Source organism: Bombina bombina, chromosome 4, assembly GCF_027579735.1.
Source record: "Bombina bombina isolate aBomBom1 chromosome 4, aBomBom1.pri, whole genome shotgun sequence".
In the NCBI taxonomy this organism is placed as follows: Eukaryota; Metazoa; Chordata; class Amphibia; order Anura; family Bombinatoridae; genus Bombina; species Bombina bombina.
The window spans coordinates 680,841,907-680,869,134 of record NC_069502.1 but is presented as its reverse complement, the minus strand read 5'-3'; the positions used below and the strand labels follow the sequence as shown (position 1 = coordinate 680,869,134).

General features: G+C 39.0%; 1 protein-coding gene across 3 annotated transcripts in view; it reads left to right on the top strand.

Annotated features, from left to right (window-relative positions):
• TBP (TATA-box binding protein) overlaps nucleotides 1-11,290 on the top strand; it is a 49,001-nt gene extending 37,711 nt beyond the window's left edge. For 2 of the 3 annotated variants that reach the window (XM_053710819.1, XM_053710820.1), the window contains exons 7-8: nucleotides 1,464-1,558; nucleotides 10,325-11,290. In XM_053710819.1, coding sequence (XP_053566794.1) covers nucleotides 1,464-1,558; nucleotides 10,325-10,404 — 175 coding nt within the window. In that variant the 3' untranslated portion in view covers nucleotides 10,405-11,290. The remainder of the gene's footprint in view (nucleotides 1-1,463; nucleotides 1,559-10,324) is intronic. The other variant, XM_053710821.1, reaches the window with a different exon arrangement.
• Nucleotides 11,291-27,228: the final 15,938 nt, after the last annotated feature.

The window sequence follows — 27,228 nt, the reverse complement described above, 5'->3', positions numbered from 1 at the left end:
AGCGTTGTTTCTCTGAATCGGTCATTGATACCTTGATTCAGGCTTGTCACCAGAAAAATCTATCATAAGATATGGCGTAAATATCTTTACTGGTGTGATTCCAAGGGTTACTCATGGAGTAAGATCAGGATTCCTAGGCTATTTAGCTTTTCTCCAAGAAGGATTGGAGAAGGGATTATCAGCTAGTTCCTTAAAGGGACAAATATCTGCTTTGTCCTTTTTACATAAGCATCTGGCAGATGTTCCAGACGTTCAGGCTTTAGTTAGAATCAAGCCTGTGTTTAAACCTATTGCTCCGCCATTGAGTTTAAATTTGGTTCTTCAAGGGGTTCCATTTGACCCTATGCATTCCATAGATATTAAGCTCTTATCTTGGAAAGTTCTGTTTTTGGAAGCTATCTCTTCGGCTCGAAGAGTTTCTGTGTTATCTACTTTACAGTGACAACCCTTATCTTGTGTTCCATGCGGATACGGTGGTTTTGTGTACCAAACCTGGGTTTCTTCTTAAGGTAGTTTCTAATAGGAATATCAATCAGGAAATTTGTTGTTACTTCTCTGTGTCCTGATCCTTCTTCCAAGAAGGAACGTCTGTTGCACAATCTTGATGTGGTTCATGCTTTAAAGTTCTACTTACAAGCAACTAAAGATTTCCGTCAAACATCTTTATTGTTTGTTGTCTATTCTGGAAAGCGGAGAGGTCAAAAGGCTATGGCATCCTCTTTTTGGCTGAGAAGCATCATCCGTTTGGCTTATGAGACTGCTGGCCAGCAGCCTCCTGAAAGAATTGCTCACTCTACTAGAGCGGTGGCTTCCACATGGGCTTTTAAAAATGAGGCTTCTGTTGAACAGATTTGTAAGGCGGCGACTTGGTCTTCGCTTCATTCTTTTGCCAAATTTTACAAATTTGATACTTTTGCTTCTTCGGAGGCTATTTTTGGGAGACAGGTTCTACAAGCAGTGGTGCCTTCCGTTTAGGTACCTGTCTTGACCCTCCCTTCATCCGTGTCCTAAAGCTTTGGTATTGGTATCCCACAAGTATTGGATGAATCCGTAGACTCGATACATCTTGCAAGAGAAAACAATTTATGCTTACCTGATAAATTTCTTTCTCATGCGATGTATCGAGTCCACGGCCCGCCCTGTCTATTTAAGACGGGTAGTATTTCTTTTTAAAACTCCAGTCACCTCTGCACCCTATAGTTTCTCCTTTTTCTTCCTAGCCTTTGGTTGAATGACTGGGGGGTGGAGCTAGGGGAGGAGCTATATAGACAGCTCTGCTGTGGGTGCTCTCTTTGCCACTTCCTGTTGGGAAGCAGTATATCCCACAAGTATTGGATGAATCCGTGGACACGATACATCGCAAGAGAGAAATTTATCAGGTAAGCATAAATTCTGTGTTTTTTAATAAATCAGCACTGTTGCATTTCCTTTAATTTCCCATTTTATTTTTTTAAATTTCCAAGCTATGAGCCAGAATTATTTCCTGGCCTTATCTACAGAATGATCAAACCAAGAATTGTCCTACTAATTTTTGTTTCGGGAAAAGTTGTATTGACTGGTAAGTTACATTAATGTTTCTCTTTGCTTATTGTTTACTCTTTTAATATGTGATATGTTATGTTTTTATGTATACAAATACAATTTTTAGGGAAACATTATTTTTAAAGGACAGCTTGCTCAGTTTATCATTTAGATGCATTTCCCATTTAATAAAGTTTTTACAAAAATAGTTTAGTTTTCAAATGCCTCATTAAAGCACACTCCATTTAGATGACAAACACTAAATAACAGCTATACATAATGATGTATTTAAAGTGATTAGTCTGAAAATAATATACAAGTGTATGTTGGGGAGGGGGGGGGACATTTGCTTGAATATTAAAGAAATGTGCTAAGTTTTAGTCCTTGTAACATGATTTTATAATTTTAGGTTTTCTTTTTAATGACACGATGAGTCCACGGATCATCTTAATTACTAATGGGATATTCACCTCCTGGTCAGCAGGAGGCGGCAAAGAGCACCAACAGAGCTGTTAAATAGCTCCTCCCTTCCCTCCCACTCCAGTCATTCTCTTTACCTACGCTAGTGATAGAAAGTGGCAAAGTGAGGTGTTAGATTAGATTCTTCAATCAAGAGTTTATTATTTTTAAAGTAGTACAGGATTGTGCTGCTTTGTCCTAGGGTGTAGCCGTAGTCCATATCAGTCTCTACAGTAGAGCTTTGGTGGCTTTAGGGCAATGGGAACTTGTGGGACATAATTCTCACTGCGCCTCCCATACTTATGCTGCCCTATTTGTAAGACTCAGAGAGAAATACTCATCCTTTGTTTTCCACAGGCCAATGTGAGGAAAGAGGACCTCTCAAGCCAGGTGAGCTGCCTTACTGCCAGGCAGAGTTCTCAGGTAAGTGCTAAATTTTATTTTCTGGCCCCCCTGGGAGTCAACATACACATAAAATTTGGCACTTTATACACTTTTAAGGACACTAGATGACATTATCCCTAGGAGGGAATGGACATTTTCCTAGGGATGTTTTATTGGGCAGTGAATGCAGGCTCTGGAGGATGTGGAGAAGTGGCTCTGTTTTTTTTTTTTTTTATTTTGGGTGATTTCTCACTTTTGCAACTCCCAATGGCTTAGTTTCTTTAGCAGCCGTCTGGGAGGTTTAGCATATTCCCTTTATCATAGGGTACTTGTCTAGGGTTATGCGGTTTTGGTGCGACTGTTTCTCCCGTTGGCTTCCTTTTACTTTAGTGGAACCGGGAGTTTTGTTTCTTTATTGCCAGGTTGTGCCTTAGTCTTTTGATGGCCCCATCCTTACTAGTAGCCGCCGGGGAGGTTTAGTTGTATACGGGCAGAGCTAAGAAACGCGCGCACTTTACACACTTCCTGTGTATCGGCGGTAGTTCGGATGCCTTCTCTGCTATATTATAGCCACTACAGCAGGGAGGTTTTTTTTCTCAGTGACAGAATGAGGGGTAGTCCGTATGCCTTCTTTGTTGAACTGCTTTTCGTCTAACACAGCAGAGAGACTTAATCGGCATAAAATAATGTTCCTCATAGTGTATAGTTAACATTTGAATAGTTCTTGATGCCTTTTTCTGATGCCTTATGTCTCACAACAGAGAGGCTTCAATACAGTTTAAGATAAGTACTCAAAGTGTTAAACATTTGAAATGTTCCGGATGCCTTCTCTGTTATGTTATGCAGCAGAGAGTTTTTTCACTCTGTACCAAGAACTGCTTACAGTAGTCAGGACTACTATTTGTTAGTGTTCCATCTTTTGATGGAAGGATTTTTTTTTTTAGATGGGACCAGATGATTCTCAATACTATACGTTTTAAAGAATTATGTTTTTGGGAAATTTTGCAGTGTATTTAAAATTTAAAGACACAGTACCATCTTTTTTTTATAAGCAGATGGTGGAATCTGATGGTCCAAGTTGCCTTTTCCTCATGTTAATTAATTTATCCAATGTTAAGGAAACAAGGTTAGGACGTTTATCATTTAAAGGCACAGTAATGTTTGTTATGATCATTTTTATCTAATAAAAAGTGAATATGGAGGTTATATACACGTTATGTCTTGATACTTCTGTGGAACGGCCAAGGATTTTATGTGTTTCTCTCTCCCCCCCCCCCCCCCCATGTATTAGGTTTTTCTAGTTCGTGGCTCTTTCCATCAGTCTTGCCACAGCTTCAGGATTTTCATGGTGCATTGTAGCACCATATTTAGTGGTCATCCCAGTCCAGGCGATTTCGTTGCATGAAACAAGTTCGCACATGGACATGGTGTTCTCCTTCCTGCGTTCTCGAGTGGAAGGTAAATCGGGGAAAGAATCCTGAGTCCTAAGTTTGAAATAATTTTCTGGGATCTTTGTTAGATTCCCTATCAATGAAGATTTTGTTCTGACAGAAGTCAGGAGATCAAGGATCATTGATACTTGTTTTGTTCTTCAGCACACTTTTCGGCCATCAGTGGCTCAGTGAATGGAGGTACTCGGGCTGATGGTGGTAATGCTCTTCATCCCGTTTGCTCGGTTCCATCTCAGACCTCTGCAGTTAAACATGCTCAGGCAATGGAAGAGATTTTGAAAACTTGTCTCCATAAAGGAGACAAGGGTTCTCTTCCATGATAGTTGTCTTTGGATCATCTTCCCAGGGACCCTGCTTTCACAGTCCTTTTGGGTGATGTAACAGACACCAGCCTTCTAGGGTAAGGAGCAGTTTGGGGTTCCCTAGAGGCTCGGGGAGTTAGGGAGAACAGACTCTGGCTGAGTCCAATCAACATTCTGGATCTGAGAGTGATCTTCATTGCTCTTCTGGACTGGTCTCAGTCTAGGTCCAGTTTATCAGGTTACAGTCGGACATTACATCTATGATCAGGGAAGAAGGAGGAGTTCATTTGTGATGAGAGGTAACCAAGATAATCAATGGGCCCCATTCTTGCTACCTGTTGGCGATCCACATCCCAGGGATGGTCATCTGGGAGGCGACCTTCTGAACAGGCAGTCTCTTCTCTCAGGGGAGTGGGAACTCCATCCGGAAGTGTTCTCCAGCCTGATTTTCAAGTGGGATCAGTTGAAATTTGATCTCATGGCATGTCGTTAGATTGCCAAGCTCCCGAGATAAGGGTCGAGGTTCAGGGACCCCCAGGGTGAACTGATAGTTGCTCTGGCGTTTCCTTGGTTCTTCAGTTTAGCTTACCTATTTCTTCTGTTTGCGCTTCTTCCTCGGATCAAACAGGAGAGCGCGTCAGTGATCTTTGTTCCGGCTTGGCCTCGCAGGATTTGGTATGCAGGTCTGGTGGGCATGTTATTTCTGCCACTTTGGAGTTTTCTGTTGAGGAAGGATCTTCTAATTCAAGTCCTTTCCTTCATCCAAATATATTTTCTCGGAAGTTGTCTGCTTGGAGATTGAACGCTTAATCTTGTCCAGGCAGAGGTTTTCTGACTACGGTTATAGAATCCATTATTCAGGATCATAGCTAATATCTCAAATAAAAATAAAAAAATACATTTTTACCATAAGATGTGGTATAAATATCTCTATTGGTGAAAATCCGAGGACTACTCATGTAATAGAGTTAGGATCCTAGAATTTTGTCTTTCTCCAAGAGGGCTTGGAGAAAGGGTTTATCGACAAGCTCCCTAAGGGGTCAAACCTGGCCTTATCTATTTTTGTTACACAAAGGTCTGGCGGAGGCCCCAGATGTATAATCTTTTTGTCAGGCCTTGGTCAGGATCAGGCCTGTGTTCAATCCAGTTACTCCTCCATGGAGTCTTAATTTAGTTCTTAAAGTTCTTCAAGGGGCTCTGTTTGAGCCTATGCACTCCATTGATATTGAATTATTATCTTGGAGAGTTTTATTTCTTGTTGCTATTTCTTCCGCTCGTAGAGTGTCAGAGTTCTCGGCATTACATTTTGAGTCTCCTTAGCTTATTTTCCATTCAGATAAGGTAGTTTTACGTAATAAATTGGGATTTCTTCCTGAGGTTGTTTCTGATTGGAACTTTAATCAGGAGATTGTTGCTTCTTTTTGTCCTAGTCCTTCTAAGAACGACTTCTGCACAATTTGTCGTGGTCCGTTTTTTAAGGTTTTACAGGCAACTAAAGATTTTCGTCAGTCTTCTTTGTGATTTCTCAGGAGAGCGTAAGGGAACAGAAAGCTTTGGCGACTTTCTTTTTTGCTGAAGAGTATCTTATGGTTTGTTTATGAAACTGCTGAACAACTTCTTCTCGAGAGGGTTGCGGCTCATTCCACAAGGGTCGTTGCTTCCTCCTGGGATTTAGGAATGAAGCTTCTGTGGATTAGCTTTGCAAGGCTGCAACTTGGTTCTCTCTTCACATTTTTTTCAAAGTGTTGTGTTTTTGTTTTTTTTTTCAAATTTGACTCTTGCCTCAGCTGAGACAGTTTTTGGGAGAAAGGTTCTTCAAGCAGTGGTGCCTTCCGTTTAGGTTCCCTATCTTGTGCCTCCCGTATCATCTGTGTACTCTAGCTTTGGTATTGGATCCCATTAGTAATTAAGATGATCCGTGGACTCATTGTGTCATTAAAAAGAAAACAAAATTTATGCTTACCTGATAAATTTATTTATTTTTTGACACGATGAGTCCACGGCCCGCCCTGTTCTTGTAAGACAGGTTGTTGGGTATTTTAGACTTCAGACACCTCTGCATCTTTGGCTTTTTCTTTCTCTTCCTAACTTCGGTCGAATGACTGGAGTGGGAGGGAAGGGAGGAGCTATTTAACAGCTCTGCTGCTCTTTGCTGCCTCCTGCTGACCAGGAGGTGAATATCCCGTTAGTAATTAAGATGAGCCGTGAACTCATCGTGTCAAAAAATAAATAAATTTATCAGGTAAGCATAAATTTGTTTTTTAAAACCCGGAAAGCTTGTCATCTCCTGCTGAGGTCAGTTAGTATAGTTTAATAGATAAGCTTATAATATATTAGCTCACAGGGTTTAGAAGTTGATTTATTATTCTGCGGTGGACAGGGGTGCATATACGCGCCACAGTTCGCCTCTGGCGAGCTGAATTTTCCTGGTGGAATTTAGCATTGCACGCGAATGCTATTTTGTTCTTACGTGGAATCTCGCCCCTGACAGCAAAATTCACAGAATATACGTATATGCAGTTTGTGATTGGCTGATAGCTGTCACAAAATGCAGTGGGAGGGAAAACAGAACCAACTTTGAAATGAAAACTAAATGCTTTTGCATTGTCTTTATTATGCATGTAAGGATTATGCTATTCTGTGTTTAGTGGTCCTATAAACGGGACAGTAATCAAAATGAAACTCATGATTCAGATAGCACTGCAATTTTAAACAACTTTCCAGTTTACTTATATCATCAAAATTTGCTTTGCTTTCTTGGTATTCTTTGTGAAAAGCTAAACCTATGTAGGTTCATATGCCAATTTCTAAGCAGTTGAACTGCCTCTTATCTCAGTGCATTTTGACATGTTAGTTAATGTGTGTAATAGATACCATTGTGCTCACTCCTGTGGAGTTATTTAAGAGTCTGCACTGATTGGCTAAAAGGCAAGTCTGTCAAAAGAACTGAGATAAGGGGTAGAAGCTTAGAAAAAAGGAAATCATAGAGGTAAAAAAAAAAGTGTATTAATATAACAGTGTTTGTTATGCAAAATTGCTGATTGGGTAATAAAGGGATTATTTATCTTTTTAAACAACAAACATTCTGGAGTAGACTGTCCCTTTAAGTGCTAAACTGCAAAAGACCCAATATTAAAAAACAAACAAAAAAAAAAAAAAAACCACCTCACTGCTTATCCAATTTAAAGGTGGCAAAATTAAAGCTAGGGGTAAAATGCATCCACTGCTCTTTGACCTCTCAAAGTATTTAAAAAGTCCTTTCAAACAGACATATAGAGGTCGACTTATCAAAGTCTTTGCAAGGCTTTCAACCCCCTACGACTGCAGGTTCTCAAAAGAAAACCTGCACACCGTATTTAACAAGCAGCGGTCATGAGACTGCTGCTTTCCTAACCCTTTGCCACCTCTAAGGTGACGAATTTCAATCTCCCCGGTCTCGTCCGACTGGGAAGGATTGACAGCTCCTGCCTGCGCACAGCCTATCACACGCGGGCAGGAGCTGTCAATCCTTCCCAGTCGGACGAGACCGGGGAGATTGAAATTCGTCACCTTAGAGGTGGCAAAGGGTTAGGAAAGCAGCAGTCTCATGACCGCTGCTTGTTAAATACGGTGTGCAGGTTTTCTTTTGAGAACCTGCAGTCGTAGGGGGTTGAAAGCCTTGCAAAGACTTTGATAAGTCGACCTCTATATGTCTGTTTGAAAGGACTTTTTAAATACTTTGAGAGGTCAAAGAGCAGTGGATGCATTTTACCCCTAGCTTTAATTTTGCCACCTTTAAATTGGATAAGCAGTGAGGTGGTTTTTTTGTTTTTTTTTGTTTGTTTTTTAATATTGGGTCTTTTGCAGTTTAGCACTTAAAGGGACAGTCTACTCCAGAATGTTTGTTGTTTAAAAAGATAAATAATCCCTTTATTACCCAATCAGCAATTTTGCATAACAAACACTGTTATATTAATACACTTTTTTTTTTACCTCTATGATTTCCTTTTTTCTAAGCTTCTACCCCTTATCTCAGTTCTTTTGACAGACTTGCCTTTTAGCCAATCAGTGCAGACTCTTAAATAACTCCACAGGAGTGAGCACAATGGTATCTATTACACACATTAACTAACATGTCAAAATGCACTGAGATAAGAGGCAGTTCAACTGCTTAGAAATTGGCATATGAACCTACATAGGTTTAGCTTTTCACAAAGAATACCAAGAAAGCAAAGCAAATTTTGATGATATAAGTAAACTGGAAAGTTGTTTAAAATTGCAGTGCTATCTGAATCATGAGTTTCATTTTGATTACTGTCCCGTTTATAGGACCACTAAACACAGAATAGCATAATCCTTACATGCATAATAAAGACAATGCAAAAGCATTTAGTTTTCATTTCAAAGTTGGTTCTGTTTTCCCTCCCACTGCATTTTGTGACAGCTATCAGCCAATCACAAACTGCATATACGTATATTCTGTGAATTTTGCACATGCTCAGTAGATGCTGGTGCCTCAAAGTGTGCATATAAAAAGATTGTGCCCCTTTTAGTTAATGGAAGTGAATTGGAAAGTTGTTTAAAATTGTGTGCTCTGTCTGTGAAAATTTGACTCAAGTATACATTAACAATTAAATAGAAAATAGTGTATACGTGCGCTAGAACAAAGCTGTAGGGGTTAAATTATAATTTAAATTCTTTGTATCAGTTCATCATACGTAGTTTAAAGCATTTGCAAAATATATGCCAAGTGTATTTGCAAATTGAGAATATTGAATATTAATGTTTGTGCTTTAGTGCATACATAAAATAAAGTTTTCAACAAAAGATATCTATAATATAAAAAATAATTTATTGGGTATTTATAACATACTCTAATTGCTTATTGCTCCTAAAAAATCCCTTTTAAAATTCAGATATGAGCGGTTGATTGTACTATAGTCAATCAAATGCAAAAATACAAAATTGTTAAAATACAATTTGTCTTAATGGGCTTGGAAAAAAATCTCCTTTTTAAAATTGTACCATCTGCTTGCTATATGTGTTTCAGTTTGGTCGCTAAAAAGTAACTGATTTTCAATGATTTTAATATGAAAGTCCAGCACATAGGATTTTGTCCTTTTTTATGAAGAGTTGATAAATGTCCCTTAGTGGTGCAGTACCTCTAACTGGTTAAGCTATGTGTCTACAATCAACTGAGGAGGTTGGTAAGTTGGTCTGAAATACCTTTATCCAAGTACACTCAAAGTTCACATAAAACTTCATATAAAGCTGATAGCGGTTTGCTAGCAAACTACGCCCGGACTCTTACACCCCCTTATTTAAGTGCCTACCTTTTTGAATGGAACGGCTCTCTGATTACTTATGGGATAGTTTGCTAGCAAACCGCTATCGGCTTTATATGAAGTTTTATGTGAACTTTGCGTGTACTTGGATAAAGGTATTTCAGACCAACAAACCAACTTACCAACCTCAGTTTATTGTAGACATATAGCTTAACCGTTTAGAGGTACCACACCACTAAGGGACATTTTATCAACTCTATAAAGGATAAAATCCTATGTGCTGGACTTTTGATTTTCAATGATTTTAATATGAATTACTTTTTAGCGACCGAACTGAAACGCATATAGCAAGCAGGTGGTACAATTTTAAAAGGAGATTATTTTTTTTTATTTTTTTTCCAAGCCCATTGAGACAAATTGTATTTTATTGTATTTTTTAACAATTTTGTATTTTTTGCATTTGACTATAGTACAATCGACCGGTCATATTATCTGAATTTTAAAAGGGAATTTTTAGAAGCAATAAGCAATTATTCAAGTGTTATAAATACCTAATAAATTATTTTTGATATTTATAGATATCTTTTGTTAAACTTTATTTTATGTATGCACTAAAGCACAAATAACACATTAATATTCAATATTTTCAATTTGCAAATACACTTTGCATATATTTTGCAAATGCTTTAAACTACTTATGATGAATTGATACACATCAAAGAATTTAAAATTATATTTAACCCTACAGATTTGTTCTAGTGCATATATACACTATTTTCTATTTAAACTATCACTTTTTTTTTTTTTTTTTTCTGTTGTGAGAACAGGGAAGTATACGTAGCAAGGGTTTCAACTAGCGCTACACTAAACACCTGTAACCTTTCTTGTACATTAACAATTAAGTCATGTTTCTAATCTTATAATTGCACCTCTTCTGTTTCAGGTGCTAAAGTCCGAGGAGAGATATATGAAGCATTTGAAAACATATACCCTATTTTAAAAGGATTCAGGAAGACGACGTAACAGCTGCTTTGCTGTTTTTATTTTTTTTTGTATATGTATTTATGTAATATAGAAGCATTTGTATCTGGCATGGCACAACCATTACAGAAATGGACTTTGGTTACATATGGTGTTCCTCCCGCAACCTCAGACTGTCAGTCACGGCTTCAAAGACACTTATTTGAGTTATTTGTTTTATGATGAAAATTGATATCTGTAAAGAAGGATTTTTATTTAGGAGACATAACACTTATTTTACTTATTTTAATACATCTTTTTAAAGAGTACCTTTTACAGTTATTTTAGTTAAAGCAGTAAACCTGTTTTAATCTAGAAAATGTGGCAAAAAAAACATGATGATGCAAGTTTTATAGCATTTCCAAACTAATACCCATCGCAGGTAAGGAATAAGCCTGATCTTGTGAAATTTTCATACGATTACTTTTACTCATACCCAGCACTTGTTGTCATGGCATCCAACAAATATGAATAATAGTTGTTTGGTGTTGCTGTTACATTCTCATTGTATGCCCCTTTTATAAGTTCACAAATTTGTTTTTAATGTATGTTTAATGACTGTTAAGATGTCTCCTTGAGAGAAACAATCTGTGATTTGCTATGAGCACAATAATCACAATTTTTTTTTTCTAAAACATACTGCAGTATACATACACACTCTTTCCACTATGGAAGTGAGAACATTTTATGACTATTTATGTTAAGTATGAATCAACTTAACAACTTTGTATAATTTTTTTTTTCAACCAGAGATTTTTTTTTATTTTTTTTTTTTAAACTGGTTTTAAAGGTTAATTTTTATTTTGTTTTAAAACTGTTTAATGTGTTTGTGCCAGACATTCCCAAACTTTCCAGTGTTAAACAGGACAAAATAAATTTGTTAACTTTCTCTGAGTGTTTACTCTCTTGCATGTTGGACTTATTTATTTTTGTAAATGAAATAGCTGATTTTGCTCTTTAAAACCACAACCCATTCAGATGGGCTGAGCTTGCAGGCGGATCAGACATTCTTATCACTCAAATGCTTTCTTATCTCTATACAATACTTGGAGAACAATTGAAAAAAATAACATTTTAGTACAGTACTTATCTTCCCACTTCCTTCTGTTGTTTTTACATAGATTTTCTATTGACAATACTTTATTGAAAGTGTCAGAATAGATGGCAGACTCAATGGGCAAAAGCAGCTATTTCAAAAGAAGGCGTTATTTGTAAACAATTTATTACACTCTAGCATGTAAAATAGACCATTAGGCACATATTAAAGGGGAGAAATGTTTTGCAGAACACTGTCCCTCTACAAACTATAGAAACACATTAGAATATAAAAGGAAGTCAAGCCCTGTTATGTATTTCTTCAACACTGGCCTCTAACAATGTTGCTTGATGGAATGTGTGTGTATTATCCCTACAATACTGGAAACCAAAACATCTGCATAGGATATGCTGTTTAGCTATGGACAAGTCTGGATTCTTCTGTAATTCTAGCCCCAAACAGAAGGGGCATTAGTGTTCAACCAGTTGTAAATGGTGATTAGTAAAAAATTTTTTATTAGGTTTTCACAAATAAAGAAAATAACAATTACAGGATTTGTTACACAGAGCACAATTCTGTTTAAAAAAGGCACAAATCTTACAAGACATTGTTGTAATCACAGACCTTTGCCTGGATTACAATTTGTCAAAATAATATCTATACAAAATCATTCTTCTCAACATCGTGTTTTCAATGTCTGAACCTAATAATTAACATGTAATCTCAGGTGCATATCTTAAGCGTATTAGAGTGAAGACAAGAAGAGGCGAGCCAACAAGTAGAGAATCATAAATAAGATCCCTTTCAACAATTTTATCTAGGTGGTTTTATGTAAGGGAATCCTCCGGTCCACCTGCTATCCAGGTTCCCCATCACTCCTGGTAGTCACTTGAGGGAACGTAATCCATGGTTCCCACACTGATAGGAAACCATCTTTTTGGGCCAGTAGGCCTGCTGAAATGCTTAAATATGTTCTATTTTGCGTAAAACTAAGAAAAAGTCGGACACCTCTCTCCAATATCTTGCAATACATCTGCTAGATGCAGTATAAATTGTCATAGTTTACTGTTATTTAAGGTAATGCTTGGTATTGGGTCATGTAACAAGGCTTGTGCAGGAGTAAGGTTTATCGACTTTGTGGCTTAGTAATTCTCTAAGGGTTTGGGACCAGACTTGTGTTGCTTACCTGCATTGCCACCACATATGAAGATATATGTGCCTCTCTTCAAACAACCCCTAAAGCAAAGTTCAGGTAAATCATTTACACGTGGGTGCAATCGGGTTGGATGTAGATACATCTATAGGCAGTTTTAATATAGTTTTCCCTTAAGGAGGCACTGATTGAGAAAGAGCACCCTTTCTGTAGTTTTGATGCCCAATTTTTCATGGGCCAGTTTATATTGGCATCTTCCACGATTGTATAAATCTTTAATAATCTCTTTAGGGGTATTAAAGGGGTGGTACAATAGCACCTCTGGGTCTGCTTCCAGAGAGGCACAATATCTGAAAACTAGTTGGCGAACTTGGAGGCCCCGATTGTAGAACACTTTGCACTCTAGCTCTAAGCTGTAGGTAATGGAACCAACTATGTTTATCTGTGGGGTCTAAATCTAAGTATTGAGTATGTGAGAGGAATGTATTGTTAGAGTATCTGCAATTCGATACAAGCCTCTATTGGCCCACTTGTTTAGGGCTAGGCTTGGGATGGGGTTTGTTAGAGAGTCCAAGGGAGTGGCCCGCGAACGTTGAGAGATCAAGGAGCAAGAGTTTTTTTTGTTTTTTTTAAATCTATCAAAAAGATACATTGTGTGTGCTATAGAGGAAAAAGATTTCCAGTTCGTAGGTCTTAACATTTTGTCTGCCCCGGAGTATTTTGTATATTGGATTGATTTGTATTAAGTCTGTCTCTAGCTGAACCCATCTAATAGTGTCCTTAGAATTCTGCCATAATGATGTTTGTGCCATTCTTGCTGCATAGTAGTATGCTGACAGCTGTGGGACCCCCTCATTTATGTTTAGTGAGAACAGTTTTATTGATGCAGGGTTTTTTACCACCCCAAATAAATTGAGGATTTCTCTTTGAGCTTGGTTGAGTTAAACAATAGGGATTGAGAATGGTAAGGATCTAAAAAGGTATAACAGTTTGGGTGCAATGGTCATTTTAGCTACTATTTGACCATAAAAGGAGATTTTCTTTAGACCATGTATTCATGAATTGATGTACTTGTGTGAACATTGGTTTATAATTGAGCAAATACAGGGAGTGAACGTTTTGGGAAAGGAGGATGCCAAGATATTTAAGACCCCTTCCAGACCAATTCAATCCAAAATTAATTTCAAGTAGTTTTTTGGTTTCTGAAGGAAGGTGTATACTTAGTCCCTCGCACTTATTGTCATTGGCTTTATAACCTGAAATGTTCCCAAAATCAGTTATAATTTGATATAATAGAGGGAGAGACAATAGGTTTGGTAAGGGTTAGAATTACGTCCTCTGCTAATAACCCTATCTTATAAGTTGATTGTCCAACATCGATACCAGTTATGTCAGGGTTGTTGCGAATTTTAGAGGCCAGAGGTTCTTTACATAATGCAAAAAGGAAGGGTGACAGAGGACACCCCTGCCTTGTGCTATTTCTAATTAGGATATGCTTAGATTGATAACCCGCAATTTTAACAAATGCCCTAGGGTCAGAGTATATAGTCTGGATTGCTTTGAGAAAACTTCCTTTTAAATCCTCTAGAATAGTAAGGAGGTAATTCCAATTGACTATTGAAGGCCTTCTCTGCATCTAATGAAAGAAGCAGAGAAGGCACCTTGTGTACTGAGGCAAAGTAAATTAAATCTGTTCTTCGAATATTGCCTGGGGCTTTACGTAACTTGATAAAGCAGACCTGGTCAGGGTGTAGTAACTGGCATTAACCCTTTCCTGACGAGGATGAAGTGTCTATCGGAACAACTGTTACGATGTAGACAAATTGAAATCATGCGATCGTGCACACGATAGGAAGATTTCAATTATTGGATCGGGTCTCGGGGGCGTCCCTATAACGCTAGCAACGCCATCCAGACCGCGATCAAATCCAGGAAGCTCAGAAGGCTTCATTAGCTATGACGTATTCAGTCATAACGGCGCTAAAGCCCAGCGCCATTTGGACGAAATATGTCATAACGGCGGCAAAAGGTTAAGGGATGGAGTCTGTCTGCTAAAATCTTTGTGTAATTTAATGTCTTGGTTAATTAATGATATGGGTCTAAAATTTTGACAGTTTGTTTTTCCCAGGTTTGGAAATAACAGAGATTCTGGCTAGCAGTAGTTCTGGGGGGATCTGTTCTTTGCATAATGGAGTTATTAAAAAAATTAACTGAGGAGCCAAAATCTCTAGGAAAACCATATGGACCTTGTGCTTTTGTTGCTTTAGTATTTTTAATGACTTAGTACCTCTTGTATAGTAATAGGGCAATTGAGTTTAAGAGCTCTTCATTCAACTTTGGTAGGTGTCAATCTGCCAAAAATGATAGGGTGTCTGTTTTAAGTTTGGTGGTCTCTCTGTCTTGTGGAATGTTGTATAATTTCTGATAGAACTCAGCAAATGTATTTGCAATGTCTTGTGGGTTATTTGTGATAGAGCCGTCTGATTTCTGAATTTGGGAAAGTGAGGTGGTTTTGGTGATAATTTTAAGTTTATTAGCCAGCATTCTATCGGGTTTATTTGCATATATGGAAAAAATGGGCGTCTAATATTTTAATTGATTTTAGAACCTCTTGATTAAGGTGGTTGTCCAATTCTACTTTTTTGGCGCTTACTTGATTTTGTAAGGTAGTTGAGGGATGAATGAACCAGAATGGATACTTAAGTGTTTTTTATTGCTGGTGGCGTGATACTGAACTGGGAAAGCTCGATCCCAATATTTTGGAGTGGTTGTTTTAGTATGAGTTTCCTGTAGCATTATCATATTAGCCCCTAGCCATTTATATTCTAAGAACTTTTTTACGCTTAGAGTGGGAGTGAAGACCTCGCACATTATGGGTTACAATTTGTAGTGACATTATTATATATATATATATATATATATATTTTTTTATTTATTTTTTTGAGGCTGTATAGGATGTAACATACAAAATCACCAATAAACAATAACATTATACATACTTTTTTAGCGAGTAAACATAGCGAAATAGTACTGCTATAATGACTCTAGGCATAAAACCTGGAAAAAAATTGAAACCGTAAGCAAACTGTGCTTGTAGAGTATATAGTCTATAATTCCGCTTATCTGTAAAAAGAAAAATCAATCCATAAACAGGAACTAGTAAGTGGAAGTGACAGTCTAAAATTAATTGAACTCGTATGTCCATAAGAATTTGGTATATTGTATAATAGAACCTCAGTTTTATATTCTAGAAAGATTAAGGATGATCCCCCGCATTGCGGTGTAAAACATAAAATAGTTTATCTTTTTGAAGTGGATTGAGGCAAAGAGGGGTTGGCGGTATGGTTTTTGGGGGAGGGGAATTCAGCGGGCGAGAGCCGCTCTAAATTGAAGTGGGGGGGCCAACTTTCTAACAAGTGGGATATGTTTTACGAAGGTGACAATTGAGAGTTAACAATTGAGAATTGAGAGATTGGTATTAGTCTTACAGGGAGATGAAGATTATTGCATAAACGTGCATAATAATAGTAGGCAAGGTGTCAGAAAAGGCTTATTGTAAGGGTTAAATAGGTCACTCTTGGGTCTTTTTTTTTTTTAACTGGTGTAGTGAGGGCCTTAATGATTCAATTAATGTCAAATGGGAATAGGACTGTAGAATGCATAGGCGGCTAAAAGGCTACAAAAGTGCTGTTCAGGAGCTTCGGGTTAACTTAGATAAGGTCTAGATTAGTGAGCATGGTATTATGCCACCATATGATTTAATAAGGAGTAGTAAATTGTGTGGGCGCCCAATATGGCTAATGTATCTCTGCAAAGTTGGCTGAAAAGGTCCTGTATTGTAGTAGGGTATAAACTTATGAGAGGAATGTGTGGCGTTAGGGTAAGATACTTAACGTCAATCTGGACTGCCATAAATAGAGAGCATAATGGCTGTTTACAACAATACGTGAAGATGTACAGCAAAAGATGTGACAGGAGATCAAGTGTATAATGTACCCAGGGAAGAGTAGGGTGTAAAGGGTGAATAAATATGTTGGGACTATTGGGAACGTGTCAAAAGGTAGTGCTACATCTATAGACAGGACATAAGGGGGTGTACTGTAAAAATACCTAGATGAGCCTGAATGTTAACCTGCTGTGCCTCCTGGCTCACATAGAAAAACAAATAGATAATTCAAGCATAGAATTTGAATCCTCAGTAAAATGTGCATGAACGTGTAACAATAAACAGTTAACATAATTATTTGCAGTCTTAGAATAGTCCTAGATGGAAAAAAAATATTTCAATATTACAGAAAGGCTATGCAGTTAATAGTGGGCTAAAACGTCATATATAAAACTATTAACAGGCTTAGCGCGTTGGGCATATTAATCAGAGTGATCAGCTCTCATTAAAATGTCCTAAGAAAAAGTACCCGCAGCTTGGTTCAGGCAGGAGTTCCAAGGTTTGTCTACAAGGAGTCCTGTCCTGGGAGAAAAGAGAAGGGTTATTAACCTATGCCGGTATCTACAAAAGTCCCGGTAATGTCTCTGGGTATTGGGACTTTCAGCAGGGCATCGGGTTGCCGTCTAACAGACCTCATTACTATTTTCTGGAGATGTGGTAGTCGTCTTCGGGCAGTTTGTTTGCCTGGTATGCAGGGTAGGGCACGTATCTGGTGGGCCCTACCTCTATAGGTCCCAAGCTTCTTCGTGCGATATCTTTTAATCCTAGGGGTACAGGGGATCATTCTGAGACGCTGCACTCTTCTGTCAAGTGAGCTAATCCGGGGCACTGAAACTGCATGAGTCAGGGAGGCCGGCTGCATCAAACCCGGTATCAGCAGACGGCCTAGTCGAGATGCACTTGACTGCTGCAGGACGATGAAGTTGCATCTCATGCACAGCTGCTCCACATGGAGGGGCACCAAAGCACCCTTGCCGCCCCTCAATCCGGATCTCATTCTGATTTGGTATCCTGTCGTGGGGAGAGGAGGGGGTATGCATACCATCAGTGGAAGGTAAGGTTCCATTTAGAAGGGAAGCTTTGTATCTGCGTACCCTGCAGAGGGAAGTTAGATCCTTAAACTGGTAGTCCATTTTGATCTCTAATTCCCGTAGGAGAAATCATACCATTATGTTCAGGTCCTCCATGGCAAAGTAATGTCCCAAGTGTGATATGCTCCGTAGATGGTCTGACTTTGTTTATGGACCATATCCGCTTGGTCTCTCCGTGAGCTCAGTTACATCTCAATTGTCAGGAGCTGATTAGAAGGGGGGTTCAGAGGCCCAAGACGGTAAAGCGGCCCTCTGTGCAATAATTCTTCTAGTAAGGAGTGAGATTGGTTAGAACTTCTTAGTTAGCATCTCAGCTCAAAAGGGATGCTAGGTAGAATCTTAAAGATATTCCCCTCCTTTAGGCCTCTTCATGCTGGAGTGCTATACCACTGTTACTGCTCTGAAAAAGTGTCCAAAAGCGCCTTCTTTGTGAATGTGGATGCAAGCTCTTGTTTACAAAGCTATAGAGGAATATTATCACTCTTTTTAGTAAAGAAATCTCACTATTATTAAATAGATTAAGATTGTAAGTGGGAGCCTCAGGAAAACATATCCGATCTCTTTGGTGGTTAGCTCCGCCCCCTGTAGTGACATTATTTATTATAGATGTTGTGTTATGGTGTATGCTAATGGAAAAAAGAAATAGGAGAAACAAGTGTCTTACCATTCTGGGGCGCGATGCGATATACGGCGCAGGTTTCGGCGCAATCGTGAAAACCTGTGCCGCCCGTAGTTTCAGCTCGCACAGCAAGCTATCTCATATATGGCGCCGGCAGTTGCTAAAATGCCGTAAGTCTGACAAACTAGCGATGTCCAGAAATCTGCGTAAGTACAAATTTCTGAAGTCGCCAGTGACTTATGGCACTTTAGAAACTAAAATACTAAATCTCCCGTTACTGTCTAACATGCCTCCCAAACATAGCCCGACACGTATACCCCTCTATCCGCAATCCCCCCCTCTCACTCCTAACAATAAATGTATTAACCCCTAAACCGCCACTCCCGGACCCTGCCGCCACTTATATTAACTGTTACCCCCTAATCTGAGCCCCCTACACCGCCGCCACCTACATTAAAATGATTACCCCCTAATATGATCCCCCTACACCGCCGCAACTACATTAAAATGATTACCCCCTAATGTGAGCCCCTACCCTGCCGCCACCTACATTAAAATGATTACCCCCTAATGTGAGCCCCTACCCCGCCGCCACCTACATTAAAATGATTACCCCCTAATGTGAGCCCCTACCCCGCCGCCACCGACATTAACTATATTACCCCCTAATATGATCCCCCTACACCACCGCCACCACCTATATTAAATTTATTAACCCCTAATCTAAGCCCCCTACACTGCCGCCACCTATATTAAATATATTAACCACTAAACCTAAGTCTAACCCTAACACCCCCTAACGTAATTATTATTAAAACAAATCTAAATAATAATAATAATATTAACTAAATTATTCCTATTTAAATATAAATACTTACCTATAAAATAAACCCTAAGATAGCTACAATATAATTAATAATTACATTGTAGCTATTTTAGGGTTTATTTTTATTTTACAGGTAACTTTGTATTTATTTTAACTAGGTGCAATAGCTATTAAATAGTTAATAACTATTTAATAGCTATCTAGTTAAAATAATTACCAAATTACCTGTAAAATAAATCCTAACCTAAGTTACAAATACACTTACACTATCAATAAATTAATTAAATAAACTACAATTATCTAAACTAAAATATAATTAAATACACTAAACTATATTACAAAAAAAAACACAAAGACTAAATTTCAAAAAATAAAAAAGATTACAAGAATTTTAAGCTAATTACACCTAATCTAAGCCCCCTAATAAAATAACAAAGCCCCCCAAAATAAAAAAATGTCCCTACCCTAAACTAAATTACAAAAGTAATCAGCTATATTACCAGCCCTTAAAAGGGCCTTTTGTGGGACATTGCCCCAAAGTAATCCGCTTTTTTACCTGTGAAAAAAAAGAACAACCACCACCCCACACACCCCTACTTTAAAAAACCCACCCGATCCCCCCTTAAAAAAAGTCTAACCCCCAAGTGGTCCTTACCTGTCCTGAAGACCGGCGGAGAAGGTCCTGTTCCAGGCGGCGACCTCTTCTTCTTCTTCTAGGAGCCAGTCGGGCGGAGCGGAGGAGTTGAAGACTGCGGAGCTGAAGACCGCCTTCTCTGGAACTGAAGACCGGCGATACTGGAACTGAAGACCGGAGCCATGGAGCGTGGAGGATCCTCTTCATACGATCGCCGCCGTACACTGAATAGGAATTCAAGGTACATGATTAAAAATGGCGTCCCTTGAATTCCTATTGGCTGATTTGAGCCTTCAAATTTAAGTCAGCCAATCGGATGAGAGCTACTTTAATTCTATTGGCTGATTTGCATAGCCAATAGAATAAGATCTACTGTAATTCTATTGGCTATTCTAATCAGCCAATAGAATTACTACTAGAGGGGGTTCATGTAGTTAAAATAGGTGGCGACGGGGTAGGGGGCTCACATTAGGGGGTAATGTAGTTAAAATAGGTGGCAGCGGGGTAGGGGGGCTCACATTAGGGGGGGTAATAATTTTAATATAGGTGGCAGCGGTGTAGGGGGATCACATTAGGGGGTTAGACATTTAATGTAGCTGGCGGCGGGGTCCGGAAGCGGCGATTTAGGGGTTAAGCACTTTATTAAAGATTGCGGTGGGGGATTGCGGTTGACAGGTAGATAGACATTGTGCATGCGTTAGGTGTTAGGTTTTAATTTGCAGGTAGTTTAGGGAGTTACGGGGCTCAAATACTCAGCGTAAGGCTTACTACGCCTGCAATTTGTAGCAAGGTGAAAATGGAGTAAGATTTCTCCATTTTCGCCACGTAAGTCCTTACGCTGTATATTGGATACCAAACTGCGCGGGTTTGGTATACCAGTCTATGGGCCAAAAAACTACGGCCGAAGGCAGAAATATATGAGCGTAACTTCTATGTTACGCCGTATATGTGATACCAAACCCGCGCAAAATTTGACTTTTGCGGGTGACGCTGCATATCGGATCGGGCCCATGGTGTGAACCGGATTCCCTTTATATTGCAACAGAACTTCTTGTAGACTGGAATATTTGCAAATACGACCAACCTGAGTATCTCTGTATGTGAATCCTGTGTAACTTTATCAGATGAACTTTAAACAAATATGTTTAGAACTGGTAACGAAATAACCTGTAAACAAAACAATAACAGAAAATAACATGAAAAAATACAATACAAAAAACAAAATGGTATGTTTGCAACCATTCACTTAGTTAAGGAAGATAACACTAGATGACAATTCCTATAAGGTACGTATATAGGAGGGTCAGGGCAAGTGTGGGAAGGGAAAGAGGAGAAAATGGATAAGGTGCAAAGGGATTATATGGGGTAAAGGTGGAGAGGGAAACAGGAAGGGAAGGTCAATAGGAGAAAGGGTGAGGGAAAGGGTTAAGCATCCTCAGCTAACTGAGATTAAATTCAAGATAGAGCGTCTATTAACTCATTAAACCTACTTAGCAGCAAGCTCTTGTTACTCTAAATACTCCCTTCTAGTAGGTCAGGTAGGACTGGTATGATGTGCATTGCTGCTTGTGCCAGGAATATTTTATTTGGTTTTCTTGATTTGTCTGCATTTCTGCACAGTGGACCAAGTTCTGTTTAATGTCTTCCAAGGGCTGTTTTGTGGAAGTTGGGCTTTACGATCTTGGGAGGTGATCTGTAGCTTGGCATGGAGATTAAGGCCCTCCTGTAGAGTAGTGCAGCAGCATGTGTTGCCATTATGTTAAAATATCAGTTTGAAAGGAAATGCTTCTTTGAGCGAAGCAAGTACTGGTTTCAAGTCTCTTCTCTTTTTTAACGTCAGTGAAATATCAGCGAAAATTTGAATTAATGATCCTCAATTCAATTTGTGGTAGTTTGTGAGCTTCATGCAGGATCTGTTCCTTAATATGATAGTGTAATTTCAGGATGACCTCTCTTGTGCCCTGTGAATTCTTTCGAAGAGTAGCAGTGGGACCTCAATAGTGGGTGCAATCATTTGGAAAAGTTCAGTAACTGTTGCTTGAAGGTCTGTGAATGTTTCAGGGAGATTTTTTATATGCAGATTGGATCTGCGTGACCTGTTTTCGAGGTCTTCAAGCTGTGCCTCCAATCTGAGGATTTGTTTCTGTTGTTCCATAGATGATCGAATGTTAGGGATTGTCAGTTATTTCATCTACTTTTTTTCTAAATCTGAAGTTCTACCACCAATGTCTTGGATATCTTGTTGAATCTTGCATTACTGATCTTAAGATAAATTCAAATGCTATACAGATATGCTAGATGTTGACAACAAAATGTACAGAATGACTAGAATAGAGCACAATACTCCCCTCTTAGGTGACCGAAGCCTTCTAACAGTCTCTCCCAAAAGGACTGTGAATAGAATATGGAAAATGTATATAGAGGCGCTGGTCTTTGGTCTAACTGGAACACATGATAACGCATCATTTGGCTGACCTGAAAGGGAACTGCACAGAATCGGGACTCGAAAGGGAACTACCACATTACTTCACTGTGATTGGTCAAATAACTTTTAATTTGTTTATACCGATCCGATCTGGTAAATTATTGAGATTTTGAGCGAAATAGCTTAAGCACACAAAAATTGCATTACTCTCAAACACAATCGGATGGGGATAAAAATAAAAAATAAAATGTTTTATTTGTGAGTCCTATTCCGGTGTTTTTCACCGGAACAGGAACATTGATTATCCGTATAAATACACCTGTAATACTCCAAGGCAGCACTTCCAATTGTTTTTACTGCTCTTGAAAAAGACGATTTAGTCGTTGAAACGCGTAGAGCCAAAAGAAGAGCTTTTTTAATATGTTTTAATAAATATTTGTTTGTTACAACAAGTATTTTCTGCTGCCTTTTTGGAAGTATTTTTAAGTTACCAATCACATTTGGGGAGCCGGATTCCGAATTACTCGGAGTGAGTATACTGCACTTTATATAATTTATAAGATACAATCACCTGCAGTGTAATTTCCATTGTTTGCAGATACTAAAGCACAATATGGGAAAATCAGGATTTAGATCCTTATGAAGAGGCTGAACTCTGAAATTTTCGGAGTAAGTATACTGCACATTATTTTGTTGTTAACTCCTGCGAATCACAAGCCAAGTTTCTTTCTTCAGTGTGCACTACAACACACAGAAGGACCCAAGACCAGCGCCTCTATATACATTTTCCATATTACTGATCTTAACTCTTCTTGAAATAATGCTTTAATCTGAGAGAGTAGTTCTTGGTTAGGATTGTTACCAAGAATTAAAGAAGACATATCTGTTAAAGCTTCTTGGGAGTCCATTTGTAAATGAGGGCATTTGGCTGTCTTCCTAATGTTTCTTGTTCTGTGACTTAGAGAGGGAGTCCTTCATGGTTTGTGTTCTACTTTTCATAGTAGAGAGAAGAGATACTAAGCTTATAAAGTAAATTAAGAAGCTGGTGCAGATCTGTAGAGTGATCACCTCATATGGTAGCTCAACATGTTATCCTGTACAAAGAATTTAGGGTTGCTGACTTTCAAATGTTCTATGGAGTCATGTTTATAAAGGAGGGGGGAGAGACAGAGGATACAGAGCTAGGATTTATATGCAGACCATAAATCTTAGATAGTCCTCCACTTCGGCTTCTCATTAGCTGCAATATTAAAAATCCCCCTGAGCCAATAAGGAAAGTAGACATCAATGATCTTGCTTGCTAAGAAGAAAGCTCTGCAGTTTATGGTATTAGATGTTTATTTTATCATTGAGGTATCCCAAAGTTTCAGGGTCCCAAGTTTGGCCCCTTGTATCATAGGACAGACAACCTTATTTGGATATTTGGTTTATGTTATGTAGAATGTTCTAATGCACAATGATGTCCCTTGTGTGGTTTCTATTTAGACAGTTAAAAGTCTGTTTAAGTTTATGACAGTTTATGTATGTTTATTTAGGTTTATTACAGTAAGTGGGATTATTATTGGGTAGTGTTTCCAAATACCTATATTTTCATATAAGCAGACTCAAAAATCAGTAAATGTATTGTTGTCAAGTTGGCAGCTTTTATTTTGTCAAGCTCTTATAACTGAAACTGTCGATCTCTGCTGAAGGGTGATGGCGTAGTTTTGCGCAAAAATGTTCAGGCCTTTCTGTGGCGTATTATAAAACAGGCCCCCTCAGCTTGTTATCTAGGAATATTATTGCGTATTGGATCAGAAGCTAACTGACCTTAATTAATTGACCCTCCGATCATTCTATTTGAGAACTGTGGCGCTGTTCCACATGGTCTGCTGTTTCAATGGCGAATTAAGTAGTCGGGCTGCGGATGATGTTATCCCAATTTAGGCCGGCCTGTCTGAGCAGCTCTCAATCGCCTGCCGGTGATTGTTCTGTGGTGAGATGCTTACTCGGCATGGAGTGGATCCCTGATCCTCCGGCTATCAAACAGTCCCAGATCAAGTCCTCACTGGTGAATGACGGATCTTTCCGTTTTGAAGTTTGGCTGTGCGTATGTTCCAAAATAGGCAACTAGATTTAAATTTTTGCCCGCTTCTGTTCTGGTCACCTTGTCTAGTTTGACAAGTTTTTGTCTGGGTTGTGTCTGAAAGTTAGTAGGTTTTCTATATGGCACTCGGAATTCTTAAAAATTGCGCCTGCTTCGTTCAGCGGTTATCTCCGCCCCGCTTTGTATTCTTTATTAAAGGAGCAGCAATGCACTACTGGGAGTGAGCTGAACACATCGCTTGCAGCAGTCGCCATCTTTCCTCAGGGTTGTGATTAGTAACAGATATTTTCAGTTATCTTTTCTTTTTAAAGACACGATGAGTCCACGGATCATCTTCATTACTTATGGGATATTCACCTCCTGGTCAGCAAGAGGAGGCAAAGAGCACCACAGCAGAGCTGTTAAATAGCTCCTCCCTTCCCTCTCACCCCAGTCATTCTCTTTGCCTACGTTAGTGCTAGGAAGAGGTAAAGTTAGGTGTTAGAAAAGATTCTTCAAACAAGAGTTTATTATTTTTAAAGTAATGCAAGATTGTGCTGCTTTGTTCTAGGGTGTAGCCGTAGTCCATATCAGTCTCTTCAGTAGAGCTTTTGGTGGCTTTAGAGAAATGGGAACTTGTGGGACATAATTCTCACTTTGCCTCCCATACATTTATGCTGCCCTAATCCTGATGGCCTAAGCAAACTTAACTCAGGCTTTATCATTTTCCACAGGGCTATGGGAGGGAGAGGACCTCTTAAACCTGCTGGACTGTCCTGCTGTCGGACAGAATGAAGGTAAGTGCTGACTTTTTTATTCTGGGAGGATAACAAGACTCGGAGGAAAGTGGGCACTTTAATAAGATACATATAACACATAAGGCTCAGAAACATGGGGCTCTTTATGTTGGGACATTATGCTCTCTGGGGCTGGGAGCTAAGCTTATTTGACATTACGGTGGTTAATTTCCGTAACGGTTTATTTTTCTATGAAGCTGGTCGGGTTATGTCTGAGTAAAGCCCACGATGGGCGGGGCTATCGTTTTGCGTGCTTCCTCTAAGCTGCGCAGTATTCAGCCTTGTCTGGTGTGTCATGGACGTCTGAGCAACGTCGCACTCGAACCGCATGGTTGTTGTATAATTTGAGGAAGCGGTTTTAGCGCTATAAAGCCCTTATTATCCGGATCGCCAAAGATATAGCAGTGAGCCCTGTTGACAGGTAGGCGCCTCAGCAGAACTGCTGAGGTGTAAGGGGGTCTGAATTTTACTTTATTTAACTGAGAATACGTTGTTTTTCTTAATGCAGTAAAATAGTTGTTTTAAAATTTAAAGACACAGTAACAGTTTAAATAATAAAAAAAATTTTTAATTAAAGTATTTTGATTCTTATAATTTTTATTTTGGGGAGACATTTTTCTTCCTGCAAGTAAAAAAGTTTCCATTTAAATTTTAAAGGGACAGTAACGTTTTATTGTAATAACATTTTTTTGTGGTAAAGTTTTATTACATTGTCATTTTATTGTGCTTCAGTATGGACATAGGAGCCGTGGAAAATGTTACTTGCTCCATGTGTTTGGATGCCAATGTGGAACCACCAATCTCTTTCTGTCCCTCATGTATTGAGAGGGCTTTAAGTTATAGGGAAAAGATTTTACATGAGCAAAATTTTTCAAAAGCGGATGCTTCTCAGGAGTCTAATGATGAGATTCAGAGTATGCCGCAGCTTTCTCCCCAAGCGTCCCAAACTTTAAGGCCCGCACAAACAGTGCCCTGTACTTCTGCTCTAGTGCCTGCTGGAGTCACTTTAAAAGACATAGCTGCGCTTATGTCTTCCACAATTTCTGATGCGTTGTCTGCTTTTCCTATGCTACAAGGCAAACGTAAGAGGAAAGACAACCATGCTATCAGTGAGGTTTCTGATGCAATGGTGGCCATCTCGGATGTACCCTCCCAGGGAACTGAGATGGAGGGTATAGAGGTTCTATCAGAAGGTGAAATTTCAGACTCAGAGAGTTCATTGCCTTTGACTGATTCAGAGGTTGTATCTTTCAGGTTTAAACTAGAACACATCCACCTGTTACTCAGGGAGGTTTTGGTTACTTTAGATGACTGTGATTCCACAGAAGTGGTCACTCCTACGAAGTCGAGTAAATTGGACAGATATTTTGAAGTTCCTTCTTACTCAGACATTTTTTCCAGTGCCTAAGCAAGCATCAAAGATTGTTTGATAAGGAATGGGAGAGACCAGGTATTCCCTTCTCTCCCTCTCCTATTTTCAAAAAGATGTTTCCTATAGCTAACTCTGTCAGGGAAGCTTGGCAAATGGTTCCTAAGGTGGAAGGGGCTATTTCCACCTTAGCCGAACTACTATTCCCATTGAGGATAGTTGTGCTTTTAAAGATCCCATGAACAAGAAGTTGGAAGGTCTACTTAAAAAGATTTGTTCACCAGGGTCTGCTATTGCAGCCAGCTGCGTGCATTTCTACTGTCACTAGTGTGGCAGCTTATTGGTTTGATGCTCTTTCTGAGTCTCTCAGGACTGAGACTTCCTTAGAGAAGATCCAAGATAGGATTAAAGCTCTGAAGTTAGCTAATGCTTTTATTACGGACGCTTCTCTGCATATTACTAAATTGGCAGCCAAGAGCTTGGGGTTCTCTCTCCTAGCCCGCAGAGCTTTATGGTTAAAACCTTGGTCTGCGGACATGTCATCTAAGTCTAAGCTTCTAGCGATTCCTTACAAGGGGAAGACCTTGTTTGGACCTGGCCTGATGGAAATTATCTCTATATTTATCTATATATATCTATATCTCTATATTCTATATTTGAGGATTTTTCTGACAGAAGTCAGGAAATCAAATATTCTTGATACCTGCCGAGTCCTTCAGTCCACTCCTCGGCCGTCAGTGGCCCAGTGCATGGATGTAATTGGACTGATGGTGGCGGCGATGGACATCATCCTGTTTGCTCGGTTCCACCTCAGACCTCTGCAGTTAAGCATGTTCAGACAATGGAATGGAGATTATGCAGACTCG